Here is a 15,001-nt window from a genome sequence, read left to right as displayed (position 1 = left end):
TGTCATTAAAAATGCGTTAAAACCACTTTAAAAGCCATTGCATGGGAAGCATCTGATCTAGAACTATGACTTTATTCTGAACTGTCTCACATTGGGTTTACTCGTGTGTAATACGTACATTCAGTACATACAACAAACCAGCAGTAAAACTACTGAGTAACAAACCCTGACAGTATTAATCCACACTTTAATACCTGTGAAAGCCAGGAAACAAAAGACCAAAGAAAAGTAGAAACTGCAACTTGGGACACAGTGCAACTTCAGTGACACAGTCAAAGCGAATGAAACTGTGGCTCTACCAAAGTTAACTTCTGAAGCTTCACTGACTTCAGGAAGACCACGATGATACTCCCGGAATTGTCACTAGAGATGCTGGTCAGTGAGAAAGGAACAGAAAGAAAAGGAGATCAGAAGTCCCTCCTTCAGATATGCCCCAAACAACTCATAAGCCCAGATACAAAACAACAGGTGACCATTTACCTGCATCTCTTTCTCTCCTCAGACTTGAAAGCTGCAATTTCGCAGTTATGTCTCCTTAAGAATGTTATTATAATAAATTAATATACTGAAGTGGTGTTTATTAGAAATAGAATCTTAATGAAGGCATAGAAGTGGGAGCAGAGAACTGTTCATGAGCATCGTAAGTTTTAATAATCACTTACCTCTTCTCTTAACAATGCAATGGTAGTGAAGCAGCCAGCAAGCTTTTTCACAGAACATTGCACAGCAGTAGCATATCCCATTTGTCTTTGATACATATACATGTAGAAAGACTGTTTCAATAATGATTCTGTATATCCTGTAGATGAAATATGAGGCATTTACTTTATGGTTTTCTGCAAATATGACTTGCACCACTCTCACCACTCTTTCAGCTCTGCTACACAATGTCTATTTTACTGCTCCTGCCACAAATCCAGATGGCTGCAGATGTGCAGCTGGCAACACTATGTTATCTGACCCTGTTTAGGAGTTTACACAATGCAGTGCCTGAATTAAGAGGAAGTCCCAAGTGCCCTCATTAGCACAGCAGCCAATGAGCTGACACAGGAGCAGCAAGAGTGGGAAATTTTAGCAAAAAATTCCTAGTACAGGAAATGCCTGCAAGACAGAGGGGAGATTGTACACTTTGCTGTGAAGACAGCAGAGCATAAAAACAGCTCTTTTAGGCATGCAATGGTATTCTGAAAACTAATTACGAAGTCTATAGGCCAAAGTAAGCCCAGCTACTCTTCTTCACTATGTGACTGCATCTTCTTCCACTCCTAAATACAGCATAATGGTTTACCTTAACAAGGATCACCTCCTTTACACAGAATTGTAAAATAACAGTAAATACGTTGCTGGCTTTATCAAATATCTTCATAAAAGCTCAAGTGGTGAGAGAAGCATTTTAAGGATGAATGAGTCTGTTTAAAAATTTTAGATCTTGTGAAGCTTTGACACTGGCTGTCTTCAAGGCAGACTTTATAAGAGCTGGCATTTGGTCTTTGTAAAGACAATAAAGGAATATTAGATAAAATACATAATTATTATGTAAATGTACAAACATATATTGTGTTTTTCATCAGTGTTGGATGTAATCTCTTATTATTTGAGCAACTTAAGACTAGAAAGAGAAGTTCAAAGTACGCAGTGTTGAAAGGTGCTTTCACACATTTGGTGATACGATAACCCTTTCAGGTATTCTGGTGTTGTGTACTAAACCTTTTTGCTATTTTCATTCAAAGTTTAAAACACATGTGAACTAAACTGCAGATACAAATCAACCTTGTAAACATGGCTATTTTCTGGCAGCATGTTGTGCATACACACTCACATACATAAATATATTGAGTTCTTTAAAGAAATATCCCAACTTTATGACTTCCTTCTAATCACACAGCAATCACAATCAATTCACAAATAAAAGAAATACTGAGTAAAACTGCAATACTGACTCTTAAAATGAATGCGATTCCATAAAAAGATTTTATCAGCACCACACACGTTCACGTACACTGTTTCATCTCAGGAAAGCCTTGCTATTCCAAGTAGCACTGAAGTATGTGATTAAACTCCACAAATACCAAGATAATTAATTAACAGTTAGTACAAACCTAGCTCTTGTATAATTCTTTTCATGCACAAATCTCCTACTGCTTTACAGAGAAGCCTAGTTTCACAGTAATCACTTAACAGCTAGGCAGTAAAGGCTCAATGTATATCCTGCTTGGGTGGCCAGATCCCTTTATGAAGTCGAAGTCTGATAGAGCTTACACCCCAGCTATGTATGTTCATTCTGCCAGCTGCAGATGTCCACGCACTATTTACATACCCTAAGGTCAATCCGCCTAGAAATCTCATCTGCCGTTGCTAAATACTCTGCACAGTCCCCATGACTGACTGAAGCGCTGACTTCAGTCAAGCGTGAGCACTTCACAAAGCAGAGTCCCCATGGCTGACTGAAGCACTGACTTCAGTCAAGCATGAGCACTTCACAAAGAGGACCATCGTCACAGCCAGACTGTCCTTACCACCATCCACGTGAGCACGCTTGTGGCCTACAGCGGGATGCAGGACAAGCTCCTCATTCCTCCCTCAGGCCTCTTGGATGCTCAGACTCACCTGTGCAGTTTGAATGAATGATGGCAGCAGCCTCATGGCAGAGCCCAGATATACCCCAAAAGGTCCAAGGACACCCCCCATAGGAGCAGGAGAGGCAGAAACTAGGGAAAGGCTCTGGACACCAAGCTCAATCTATGTATGATCAAACTAGTATTAAGCATGTGCTGAAACTCAGGCAGGTCCACACATTGCTCTGCACAGAGATGAACTTATGCAAGGAGAAGTGCAAGGAGCACTTCTGCGATTGAGGAGGTCAGCCTTCAGACACCAGCCTGCAGCAGTCTGACCATATGAGGTCCCCACTTGTGAGCAGAGCTGTGTAATAGACAGTCTGTGCACCTACTCCATAAAATCCAAAGAGGTAACACGTCTTGGCCTAAGTCTCAAAGCAGGTCAAGCTCAAATACTTCACCTCATGCTCCCTGCAGGCTGCAAATTGTACATGGTTGCTTACTGCAGCTCAGCTGACCCGTGATTAAAAAGTCTTTAAGCAGAATTAATTCAGTCATGTCTGAGCCCTAAACTGCTATGGACAGGTCACAGAAATCCCTATTACTACCCAGAATAACTATACTGGGAAGCTGAGTTCTGTTTACTGATTCTAATATTTAATACTTTAATTATAAAGAAGCAAAAGTAAAAATCGACCAAAGAAAATCCTCATTAATATTATTCAGAGTTTGAATGACAAAATATCTATGGCTCAGATATAGGGACAGCATGAAACCTACCAGCCTAAAACAACAGGTGTTTCAAAATGTTACATAGAGAAAGAAAAAAGAGTAAGAACAGTAGGATACTGTTGGGCTGCCTTCTGTTCTTGATAGCTTTTAAAAATTATTATTATTTAGAAAAGAAGAAAAGTCTAGTTTAGGAATGAATGTCTTCATACACACTCCTTAACTTTACATGGGTGACCCGCAAGAAATAATATGTGCAGAGAAGGTAAATTCCTTTTGTAAAAAAGAAAGGCCTTTAAAAAATAGCTATATTGCACTTATAACTGGTTTTACATTATATTGTTAATGACATTTTCATATGAATATATAATGTATAATAATGATGCAATGGATAACTATGATACGTTTATATAATCCATGCAAAATTACAGGTAACAGTGTACATTGTCCAGATGGTAAGTAGAAGCAGAACCCACAGCCTACTGAGTTTTCACTCAGTATAACCAGAGGGGGTTTTATGGTGCCTCATACTCCAGGAAATGGCATCCAGGATTGAGAGTCAATTTTGAAGCTGTACTGAACTATTTATTAGGTTAATAGTAGATTAAAAAAATCGTGATATAAACAGTAATTTTCTACTGATGACTTCTTAGTGCTTTACACTGAAAATAAATATATTCCAACCTTCCAACCGATCACCTAATAGAAGTGATCTTCGCAAAGCCAGGTTGCTGAACAGATAGCAAGGGCTATAACTTTTGCTTTCCTAGTCCCTCTCTAATATCACATTCACTGCACTACGAGTGACTAAAGGACTAGCATGTTTACAATAGTATTCCTCATTAAAACAGCATGCCACATGTACATGCTTTCTGAGTACTGGAGATGTGGTATATCCACCTCAGCTAGGCTTTTTATTTGCCACCTATGAGGTACCACACCTCAGCTAAATAAGAACCATTTATGTTGAAAGCTGGGCCATCACTCCAATGTATCTGAGAGATGCTGCAGGAGCATTGTAAAGCTTTTTAAACATCACACTGCTTTTAAGGCTGAAAAACACAGCTAAAGCTACTTACAATTCTACTTTGGCTGTCATTTATTATATATCATATGGACACCCATCTCCTCAATTCTGCATGATGAAGCAAGAATTGTTTGGTTGAGAAACTGATCATTACTTCAAGCCTACTCTTTTACATTATAAACAATGCATACAAGTTCCCTAATCGCACAGGATTAGTTGGATTAACAATTTCTCACTTAAACATAAGTGCATAATTTACAGGACAAGCAGGCATTCAGCTGTTGCAAACAGAACCCTGTCCGCCTTTGTTCACATCTGCTTGCCACTTTACTTCCAGAGAGCCCATCAAGGGATGAAGCATATGGCTTCGATATTGTTAGTGTTTGTAAATAGCATGCATAGCAAGCACAGCAGAGATCATACATTCAATTGGAAGTACAAACATAACTTCTACAGTTCACATAAGCCATCCCAGCACAAGAGGAAGACAGACATAAAGAATTCCCAAGAAAACCCACAATGGTTCTGAATCTTTTGTTTCTCCTGGTTACAGCTCTGTTGGATTAGTGGTTTTACACTGGGATAAAACCAGCATCAGACTATCAAACCACGTATTCGTCTTACTATGTGTCTCAACAGGCAAATACTGACATCTGGTATACAAAGTTACTGCAGACCTTAACAGTGTGATTTATTTTTTGTTCTTAAGTAAAGTTGCAATTATCCCTTCACAAAGGAAAAGCATGACATAAATTTTCCCTTATTTTCAACATCTCCTGCTGGCATTCCCCGCTTTCAAAACAGTGGTTTTCTGAAGTCCCCAGCATTCGCACATTAAAAAAAAAAACAACAAACCAACAAAACAAAAACCCAAAACAAAAACAACAAAAAAAACCCATGTTTGACATGTCTTTTTTTCTTCTCCCCACCCTACTCCAAGTGAGAATGGAAGAAGAAAACTATAAAGGAAAAGAAGCTGCAGCTATGCACACAGGTTGAAACAGAACTATGAAGAGAGAGATCAAATGTGCCCTTCAAGAACAACGTGATCACAGAGTAAACAAAGTACTCTGGCAATTCCTTCTTCATGTAAAGTCTTAACAGCTGTCAAATGTGCCAACAAGAAAAGGACACATAAATAAGCTTAGTTAATTAATAAATATTCCAGGATTATTGAAATAGGTCACATAGCAAGGAGCTAAAGAGAGTTTCTCATACAAGTAAAACCATTTGCATTTTATTTCAGGGGCTAAGTTTATTCTACCCAATTCATACCAGTCTGGATGTGCAATTCCCATCTTCTGTTGCATTACCATTGTCATTTCAAAAACAGCATTAGGAGATGTTCAATTATTGCAGCTACCTACCTAGCAAAAAACTTACTGCTCCCCAAAAAGAACACCAGAACGGACCCGAAAGACCCACTTTGCTGGGTGATTCCTCTAACTTGCTGTAAAGGTGCATACAAATGAACACTTGAATACCTCACTACATACTCTTCAATTTTTTTGCCCTGTAATACAGAGCTGCTAGCAACTGTGCATCCTTACATTATTTATCAAGTTTGCTTGATTTCTTTCTGGCAGAAGTGACAAAACAGCTTAGGCTCCTTCAGGATGCATAGAGGCCACTTCTGCTTCAAGTAGCAGAGCAGGTAAAAAGTCTTTGATTCTGCCCCTGTGCTTTAGTTTTTACCAATAGTATCAAAGTGTCCATAGAAACTAAAGCAACTTGGTACCAACCAAGAAGCAGAAAAATAATCAGCCTAAAATAGATGACAGAAACATTTGTGAAGGAAGTGCTTTTTTCTGACTAAGCTCAGGAATGAAGAGCATCTAGGGTTCTCAGGTATGAGGGTAAATTTACAGATTCCTGGGACAGCTAATTCATAGAGGACATTTCCAGAAATACTTTTCTTGGAACCTTAGTTCTACATTTTTTTTTTTTTTCCCCTTAAGTTATAAGAAACAGATAACAGAACATTTTGATGTCCCCAAACTGAATCACAATCCAGCACCCTTATTCATGTTCAGCACTAAGTTATATCAGAGTAGAACAGTTTCAATGAACTACAGGCTAACTAAAAGCTACTCTGACAAGAGCATGTTGAAAACTCAGCCTGATAAAATCTAATCAGTCCCTGATGCCAGAGCACACGAAATTATAGGTGCCAGAAAGAAAACAGGGACTAACAGGCTCACAAAGGAAGAGTGCGATAGGAGCACGCCCAATCACATCAGCTACATTTATGTGCTGAAAAGAAACAGTGCATCTCCTTCAGGTCTCTGCATATTCAACTACTCTTGAGCCACCTAGACCTGGAACTATTATGAGACCAGCAAAGACACTGAAGAAGACAGACATGAAATCTATGCTGATCCTTCAAAACGTAGCTTCTCTTTCTCATTATTCACAGAATTGTCCTCATTTTTCTTAAAGCATCAGGGTACAGTAAATTCAATTAATGAACAATGATTCGCACCTCTCACTTTACAGGGTTTTTTTTGCCAGGTTTCAAAATTCCTTCCTCAAATGATCAGAAAGGAGAAAGTTCCTGACTAAAGCTAAGCTGAAAGCAGAATGCCCGATTTTTTAGATCCATTTCTTGTTTGGGATGTGCCAATTTAAAGATTCATCCAGTCTACTAAAAAAAAAAATACATCACAATATTTTATGTCTGAACGGCAGATATTTTTTCAATGATGATATTAAGGGGATAATCCTAAAACAAATTAGTCTTTAATAGGTTTACAGAGAAAATATTAATATGCTAGGAATTCATGTAGGCAAATAGAACAGTGTATATTTTACGAATAAGTACTGTAATCATCCGCTTGTTACTTGGAAATAAAAACAAACAACATTTGCATAATAAAACTGTTTACACATCTAATGAAAGTGTGTCATTATTTCCTCCTGGCGTTTATACAACAGTCAGCATACATGGTAGGTCCAATACATTGAGTTTTACACCCATTATTGCTTAAACATTTTTGACACTTTAAGTAATTCATATTAGCGTGTGGACTCTAAAAGAATCCTTGTGCGCAGTTAATACTATTTTAGAGAGGTCAAAATTATTAAGATCTACCAGAAAGAAATAATGCAGAACTGATTATACTATAGATTCTGAAAACATGAGACACTAGCCTCACAGTTCTACAAATCATTTTACTGGAAGCTAAAGGATTAGACTGACGTATATTTCCCAAGCTACATCTGTCATAACAAGTCTAAAAAAGCAACCAGCCCACTGAGCAAGAACTGGCACTTTGGGAAATGGCTTAAATAGCACTGAGCTCTCAACTAGCACTTTTATGTTTATTACGTATTTGAATAGACTCAAATCAAGAGTGTATTTCTTCTTTGCATTTGATTTAAAGATAAAAATTTAAAAATAGCATATTAAGAATTCCACAGTGTAACAGAAATTTCTGGATATTAGTGCTACCGACAGTAAAATGATGGGAGTGCAGAGCTAGCAGTATTCTCCCAACCCTGAGTCACAAAGACAAATGGGAGGAAGGGAGCCCACAGGGGCACTGTCTCTGCAGGAGTCTCATTCTTCCATTGCAGAATCGGGCTTTTACATTCTTTTACATTGCAATCAGAATTGCAATTTCAGCTGCATTTTCTTTTGTAGAACATTTCACTGTCAGCCTGCCTAATGCTCCTTATGCAAACACATCTACTCACTCAAGACATTACTTTACCTGTGCCTAAAATACAATTTAGGATTATTATTGGTTCCACCAATAATAATCTAACATTAGAATGGACCATGTATTTTGTAATACGTTACACTGCAGTTTTTTCAGTCTGTCTTTAAAAACAAAGCAAACAAACCCATACAACTGGGCCCTCAAAATTCTCCAGTGAAGGAACTCAAACTACAGATTTGACAGATAAAGAACAGAGCGTATACCCTTTAGAGATAGTCCATAGAACACAGAAACCCAATATTGTAACACATCCTGCTTCACTGCATGGAACCTGCATAAAAGCTGGCAAATCAACTGGAAAAAGGGAAAGGGAGAAGCTCTGCTCATCCTACAGAATGGCTGCTGGATTCCTCTACAGGTTTCCTACAATTACTGTTATACCTATGAATCACAGAATGGTTTGGGTTGAAAGGAACCTTAAAGATCATCTAGCTCCAATCCCCCTGCCATGGGCAGGGATGCCTTCCACTAGACCAGGTTGCTCAAAGCTCATCCAGCCTGGCCTTGAATGCTTCAAAGGATGGGGCATCCACAGCTTCTCTGGGCAACTCTGAAGTTGCAGGGACTTGAAGCAGATATGTCTATTAGTGGACAATAAATTGATTACTGTTGAAGTGAATAGCACAATAATTTGACTTCTTACTAGCTCCTACATGACCTAGGAGATACTGTAGAACAACACAGTTCAGTTGGAAGGTATCTACAATGATCATCTAGTCCAACTGCCTGACCACTTCAGGGCTAACAAAATATTTGGTTAATAGTTTGTAAATACTTGACCAAAGACAGTAGATAAACAAACCCAGAAAGTCCCATGTGCAGAATACAAAACCTCTTCCTTCAGTCACAGTTTCCCTTTCCCACACCAGAGCACCTGCAAGTAAAGCATTACAATACAGCAAGCAGTCTCTGCTTTTGCCCTGGGTCTCCATTTCCCAGATCAGACTCCCGAGGACCTGAGGCCAACTGCGTCTGTCCTTGGATGGCATGGGGGCAGGTGGCATGGGGAAGCAGCTAGACACAGGAATGGAAGCACGGGAGCAACGCTGCGCTAGTGCTGCAGACATGTATTACCAAGAAGTAGCATTTTAAAGATTAATCTGAAAGTTTCCAGGATTAACATGGTACTCACAGGTACATCGCTGTCAAATGACCAAGCTCATTATTTATGTTTCAGGACGTGCATGTTGCTGCCCTGTGACCAGACACTCAGCTCTACCTCATGGCTTGACACTTGGGTCTGTTACTTCAGCTCTGATGTGGCACAGGAGTTTTGGATGAGCAGCCATGTGACAGCCTCACAGCAGCAAAAGACCCATTGCTGATGAGATGCTCATCAAGACAGATCCAGCTACCATGGCATGTGGAAAGAGGAAAGTCACTGGAAAGACTCATTTATTCTCTAATTTTAGATTTTAGACCAACTTCATTAAAACTCAGTGCAATGGAGCCATTGATTGAGTCACATTAAGACAACCTGGGTTACCTTGAAGCACTCTATGGCTCCAATTCAACAAGCTCCGTCTCTCAAAAAACCCCAAAACCAACAAACCCAAAACCCAGCCAAACTAAAAAACAGATACCCTGAACACCAAGGTAAACACTGTCGCACTATCTCCAAACTCCAGAAACAGCATTAACCCCACACAACAAACTAACAGAAAGAAAGAAAAAAATTTTTTTCAAAGCTCTCACAAATCTTAGTATTTAATAAACTATATTCCATGACTATAATGATTTAGGGGATTAAAAAAAAAAAAAAAAGTACAATTTCATTCATAGAAATCCATTTCCTTCATTGGTCTACATTTGTATCTTCACAAGCAGGAATATGGATTTGTTACACATTCATTTTTGTATTTCATTTACAGACAAAAAACCCAAAAATTACACAGAAAAATTTATGTTCAAGCTGTCAGATGAAAAACAAATGAAATTGAAAGAAATCTAATTCATCTCCGAAATCTTGGGAAGTTCATCTACTGCTAAAAGCATGTAAGTTGCTTTGGTGAAGTATTACCTTCACCACTTCTCTCAATGAAAAGAACAAGCAACATCAATGTCCATATCCTGCACAACTGAACAAGAGCCATCTCGTGCAAACGCTAAGTCCAGGAGGATTGCCAAAGGAGAATCGGAACAGAATTCTGTCTGAAGCCTGGAAAATGTTGCATTTAATAATGTTAATAATTGAACTTAATGCTGTTGAAGGCATGGCGGTCCAGGGGCTGAATTCTCCATTACAATAATTTTGTTAAAAAAAAATGCAAGACAGGCACCTGCAATGTGGTTTTCCATGCCCTGACCTCCCAACGTATGCCGTTTGCACACAAGATTGGTGACTGGGAGAGGAAGCACAAATACCGTTACATTCTATTATTAGGTTTTTAGCAAGGCTGATTACAAGACTGCCAACCCAAAACGTCATGTGTTTTCTCCAACATAATAATCTAGCATGCAGGAAATGAATGGAAACTACCTATCCATTTTGCTGACACATGTTAGGAAAAAGAAATGTAAATCATGAATATCTGACATAATCTTCATAATTTCCTGAGCCAAACAAAAGAAATAATTTAAAATCAAAGCAAATATCACATGCAAACAACAGAAAAGCATCACAACCAAAAAAACCTCCTTTGAAATCTCAATGTCATTTGGGGGTTAAAAAGAGCAAACAAACAGGTAATAAAATGGTCAACTAATTGATGTACAAATAAAAAGGAAAATGAAACCAAAAGGCTACATAACATGTTTTGCCAAATGATGTAGTTCAATCCCTAGAAAAAAAAAAGAACAAAGTTTCAAATACTAAGGCTGAGCCTGACCATGAGGGTTTTATGTTGGATACCATCTGAGACCTCATGGCGCTACAACGCAGAAGGGAATCGTGTCTGGGATTACCATAATATCACCCTGATGAAGCTTTCCCTTCTCATACTTTTCTTATTTTCCTGAAAATTAATTAATCAGTGAAACTAATAATTACCATTTTAAGACACCTCTTATTGTAATTTTGTTATTATTATTCTAATGATTACAGCTGATTAAAATAAAGTCTTTATAAGGAGTTTCTGTATGTGTAAGTGTGCATGCACCTGGAGAGTCTATATATAATCCATACCCCATGGTTAAGTATTTCCATTTCATTCCCCCCCTGTCTTTGCCCCACAGTATGGTCAGGGATTATCAAATGATGCTAATGCCCTTGTTATCTGACAACACAAACAGTACATTCAACAACTTGAAGGGAAGACATCTCATTGCTTTTCCCTCTTAGCCGTTTTCCCCAAAAGTCAAAGAAAATCAATGAAATAAAATTCATTTTAGATACACCTATTTAAACTTGATTGACAGAAGATCATGTTCAATTAGAGACACAGGTTTAGTTTGCACACACATCAGTAACTGTGACATATGGAGACAACTAAATCAGGCACAACTGCTCCCTGTTCCTTGCACATATCAGTTTTACTTTCAAAAACCTAAACGGACAGAGAGGTTTTCTAATTAGTAGTGGGCAAAATATTAGTAGAGTGGTTGCTAACAAGTGGATTTTCCTCAGGTAGCCCGTCTACCTGCAACTGAGACACCTTTCGAGAAATAGAAGATTGCATTTACCAAACGGAGTCGAACGGGGCTGGCAACACGGGCACTAGCAGTTACATAAACCGGTGCTAAAAATACACTTCAGAGGCGCGGGGCGGGCAGCGGCTGGGGTACGGGCCGGGGCCGGGGCCGGCAGCGCTGGTCGCCGAGGCCCGCGGGGCCAGGCTGCAGTCCCGCGGCGCCGGCAGCGCGGAGGGTCCCCGCCGCCGTGCCCACCCCAGAGCCACCCCACCGGCGGCGCCGCTCCGGCCAGGGCCCGCGGCCCGGCCCAGCCCAACAAGTTGCCCGAGTTGGGGCGCGGGCGGCCCCTGCTTACCACCAGCACCGGCACGCCTGCGGTCAGCGAGTAGAGGAGCACCGGGGGCACGGCGCTGCGGTCCTCCGGGCCCGGGTAGGGCTTTCGGTATGCGCCCTCGTAGCAGAAGAAGCCTTGCACGTTGACCGTGAAGGTGTCCGTGTACTCGAAATAGTAAGCCAGCATCACGGTCCCTGCCATGATCACCATCTGGAAGTAAAGCATGCTGGTGAGCGGAGAGGGCACTCGCACGTACGTGGGCTCCGGCGGCCGCGGCAGCCCCCCTCCCCGGCGGCGCGCTCCGCCCGCTCCCCGGCGGCATCCACCGCGGACGGAGGCGGCTCGGCGGCGGGCAGCAGCGCGGGCAGCCCGCGGGGCGGGGAGCGCGGGCAGGGCAGGGCAGGCGGGGGCCCGGCCCGCCGCTCACACCGGCTCCAGCGCGGCCGCCGGCTCGTGTAGCGGGCGGGCGGGCGGGCGGAGCGCGGCGGCGAGAGGGGGCGGCTTCGCCCCGCCCCGCCCGGGGAGCAGTAGCCGCGCCGGACCCCGGCCCGGGCGGGGAGGAGGGAGGGGGTGGCGGGCGGAGGCTCCGCACCGGCGGTGAAGGCCAATCTGACAGCTCCCCGGCCCCGGGACGGCTCCCACGGCACGGCCCCGCGGCCGCGATTAGTAAGTAAACCCTCCCCGGTTTCCCCCCGCCTCCGGCGGGGCGGGGGGTGCCGCGGGTCCCTCTCGCCACACCGACACACACACCTGTGTGCGGGCGTGCACGGGCGGGGGAGCTCCCGGCGCTGCCCCCCACCGCCCCGTCCCGCCCCGCCCCACCCGGCGCCGCTGGGAAGCGCCGGGCGCTCGGCACCGCGCAGCCCCGCAGCCCCGGCCCCGCCGGCAGCCGCAGCCCGGCCGGGCCCGGCGGGCAAAAGGATCGGCCGGGGTGGAAGGGCCTCAGCATGGAAATCCTCTTGTACGTGGCTAGCTATTAAAGCAATTTCTGGCCAAAGCTTTCGTTTAACAGCTATAAAGAAAAGGGGTAGCTGCAGACGAAGCTGTCTTCACCCAAGTAACATCCCAGAGTAAGAGGACAGTGTGTTCCAGTGCTGGGAGAAATCTTATACATATGGACACAGAAGAGTTCCACTGAAAAATACACGTATAGCACGTATGATTAAGAATAGACCACTGCATCCAGCACTTGTAGGGATTCACGCATGTGCCGGCTCTAGTCTGGATGCCCAACACCAACAGATAAAAAGTTAAAGGTACACACCCACACACCCATCCCAGTATGTTGTGTGGCCGGGAAACTGTCTTTAAAGGGACACCATAGCCGTAAAAATTCCACTTGGCTTACTTAGTAAAGGCCATTAGAAGTAAGAAATGAGATCTGATCACCCTGATTTATCATTTTTCTAGTGTTGTACTTTGGCTTTAACTGTTCGTTTTTCTCTCCATTCTGGAGAATTTTGTTCATATTCAGTGATGTTAGTCTCCATGCATTTATTTCAGTCAGCCCTTGAAGAACACACTCCTCATGCCTGTCTATTTTTATGCGTTCTTAACATACTTGCCAGAAGACTTTACATCATGTCATCGGCGTTTCGCTCACCAGACTTCGCTGGATAGCTCCCTACCTCCGTGAAAAATACGTAGTGAGACATGAGACATCTTGTGGTGAATTCTGCCTAGCACAGAGTTTATTTTCTCCATTTCCTTAGCACAGCCCAATATCCATTACCATACACACATAAAAATCTTAATTTCATCCTGGAAGTTGCGTACAAATACCCCCATTGTTAGGATATGAGGCCTGATCCAAAGACCAAAGGCAACAGCAGGACTGCAATGAGCATGAAGCTCAGCTCTTCGGTTGTATTTGAGTAGGTGCTTCAGGGAAACACTGGTGGCATATTTCTTTCAAAAACTGGCATTGGGGAAAGTCAACCTTTTTCCAGTAACCATTTACTAAAATACTTCTGCATTTTGCTATTGCAAGCCAACTTCTTTTTATGGCTATACCAATGGACCTATTGCATATAGGAATTAGAGGACATAAAAAGTCCTGGGTTTACAAAGCTTTTATGAAGCTACTATCAAAAACCATGAAGGATTTCGGATCATAGATTTTGGAAAGAATCTCCTATAGGTCATATAGTCCAACTACATGCTCAACACAGGTCCCATTAGACCAGGTTGCTCAGTCCAGTCAATTGTCAAGTATCTCGAAGGACGGAGATTCCACAGCCACCCTAGACAACCTGTGCCAGTGTCCAATCCCTGACATGTAAAACATTTTTTCCTTATATTAAGCTAGCATTTTCTGTGTGCCATCCTGGACCTGCTGCCTTTCCTCCTGTCACTGCGAACCTGTAGGGAAGAATCTGACTCTCCCTTCTCTACACCCCACCGTGAGGTAGATGTAAACAATAGTAAGAAATGTTCTTGGCCTTCTCTCATTAAGGCTAAACAAAATTAATACCGTTGCTGGTGGTATGGGAATACATCTGTATCCTGAGTGCTTGGTCTTTTCTGCTGATACACAAATGCTAACAAGTGTCTGGCTGCCATTAAATGAAGCACAAGTATAGAAGGTCTTATTAAGGAGCATTACAGTGAAAAGTAATACAGTGTCTGTATGCTTTTCTCTTACTCTGCAACAGTGACATTATTTAGGCTGTAATAGGTAGCTTCCGATCATTTAAAAATATGGTGTGCAACGGGCTGGAATAAATCTATTAGATAAAACAGTCACTTATATTATCTGGCTCAATCTAGTGCCTGTGTTTCAAATACTACAGGTGGGTGGACCAGCCGTTTAATAGTTACAAACCAGAGAATACAGAATTTAAGTAAAGGAAGAGTCTTAAAGGCAGCTTCGTTGGTAGTCAGCTCAGAGTGATCTGAGGCAACTCAGGTGACCGATGAAAAAAAACAAAGATATGAAAATGTCAGGATCTGGTTTTCATTAAAAAAAAAAAAAAAGGTAGGCAAATTGACTGATTGTCAACTTGATGCTTCACTAAGGAATTAAGGGAATTAAGTATTCCATTTCTTCAACCTTCAGTTT

The 15,001-nt window shown here is 41.9% G+C and overlaps 1 protein-coding gene across 5 annotated transcripts in view; it reads right to left on the bottom strand.

The window, feature by feature from the left end:
* Positions 1–15,001, bottom strand: part of PLPPR5 (phospholipid phosphatase related 5) — a 190,905-nt gene that overhangs the window by 33,033 nt on the left and 142,871 nt on the right. For 2 of the 5 annotated variants that reach the window (XM_040609942.1, XM_040609943.1), the window contains one exon: positions 11,962–12,150. In XM_040609942.1, coding sequence (XP_040465876.1) covers positions 11,962–12,150 — 189 coding nt within the window. Of the gene's footprint in view, positions 1–662; positions 957–11,961; positions 12,413–12,532; positions 12,670–15,001 lie in introns of those variants that run through there. The other 3 variants (XM_040609945.1, XM_040609944.1, XM_040609946.1) reach the window with 3 other exon arrangements.

Source organism: Falco naumanni, chromosome 11, assembly GCF_017639655.2.
Source record: "Falco naumanni isolate bFalNau1 chromosome 11, bFalNau1.pat, whole genome shotgun sequence".
Lineage (NCBI taxonomy): Eukaryota > Metazoa > Chordata > Aves > Falconiformes > Falconidae > Falco > Falco naumanni.
The sequence above is the reverse complement of the archived record's forward strand: the minus strand, read 5'-3'. Positions and strand labels throughout refer to the sequence as shown.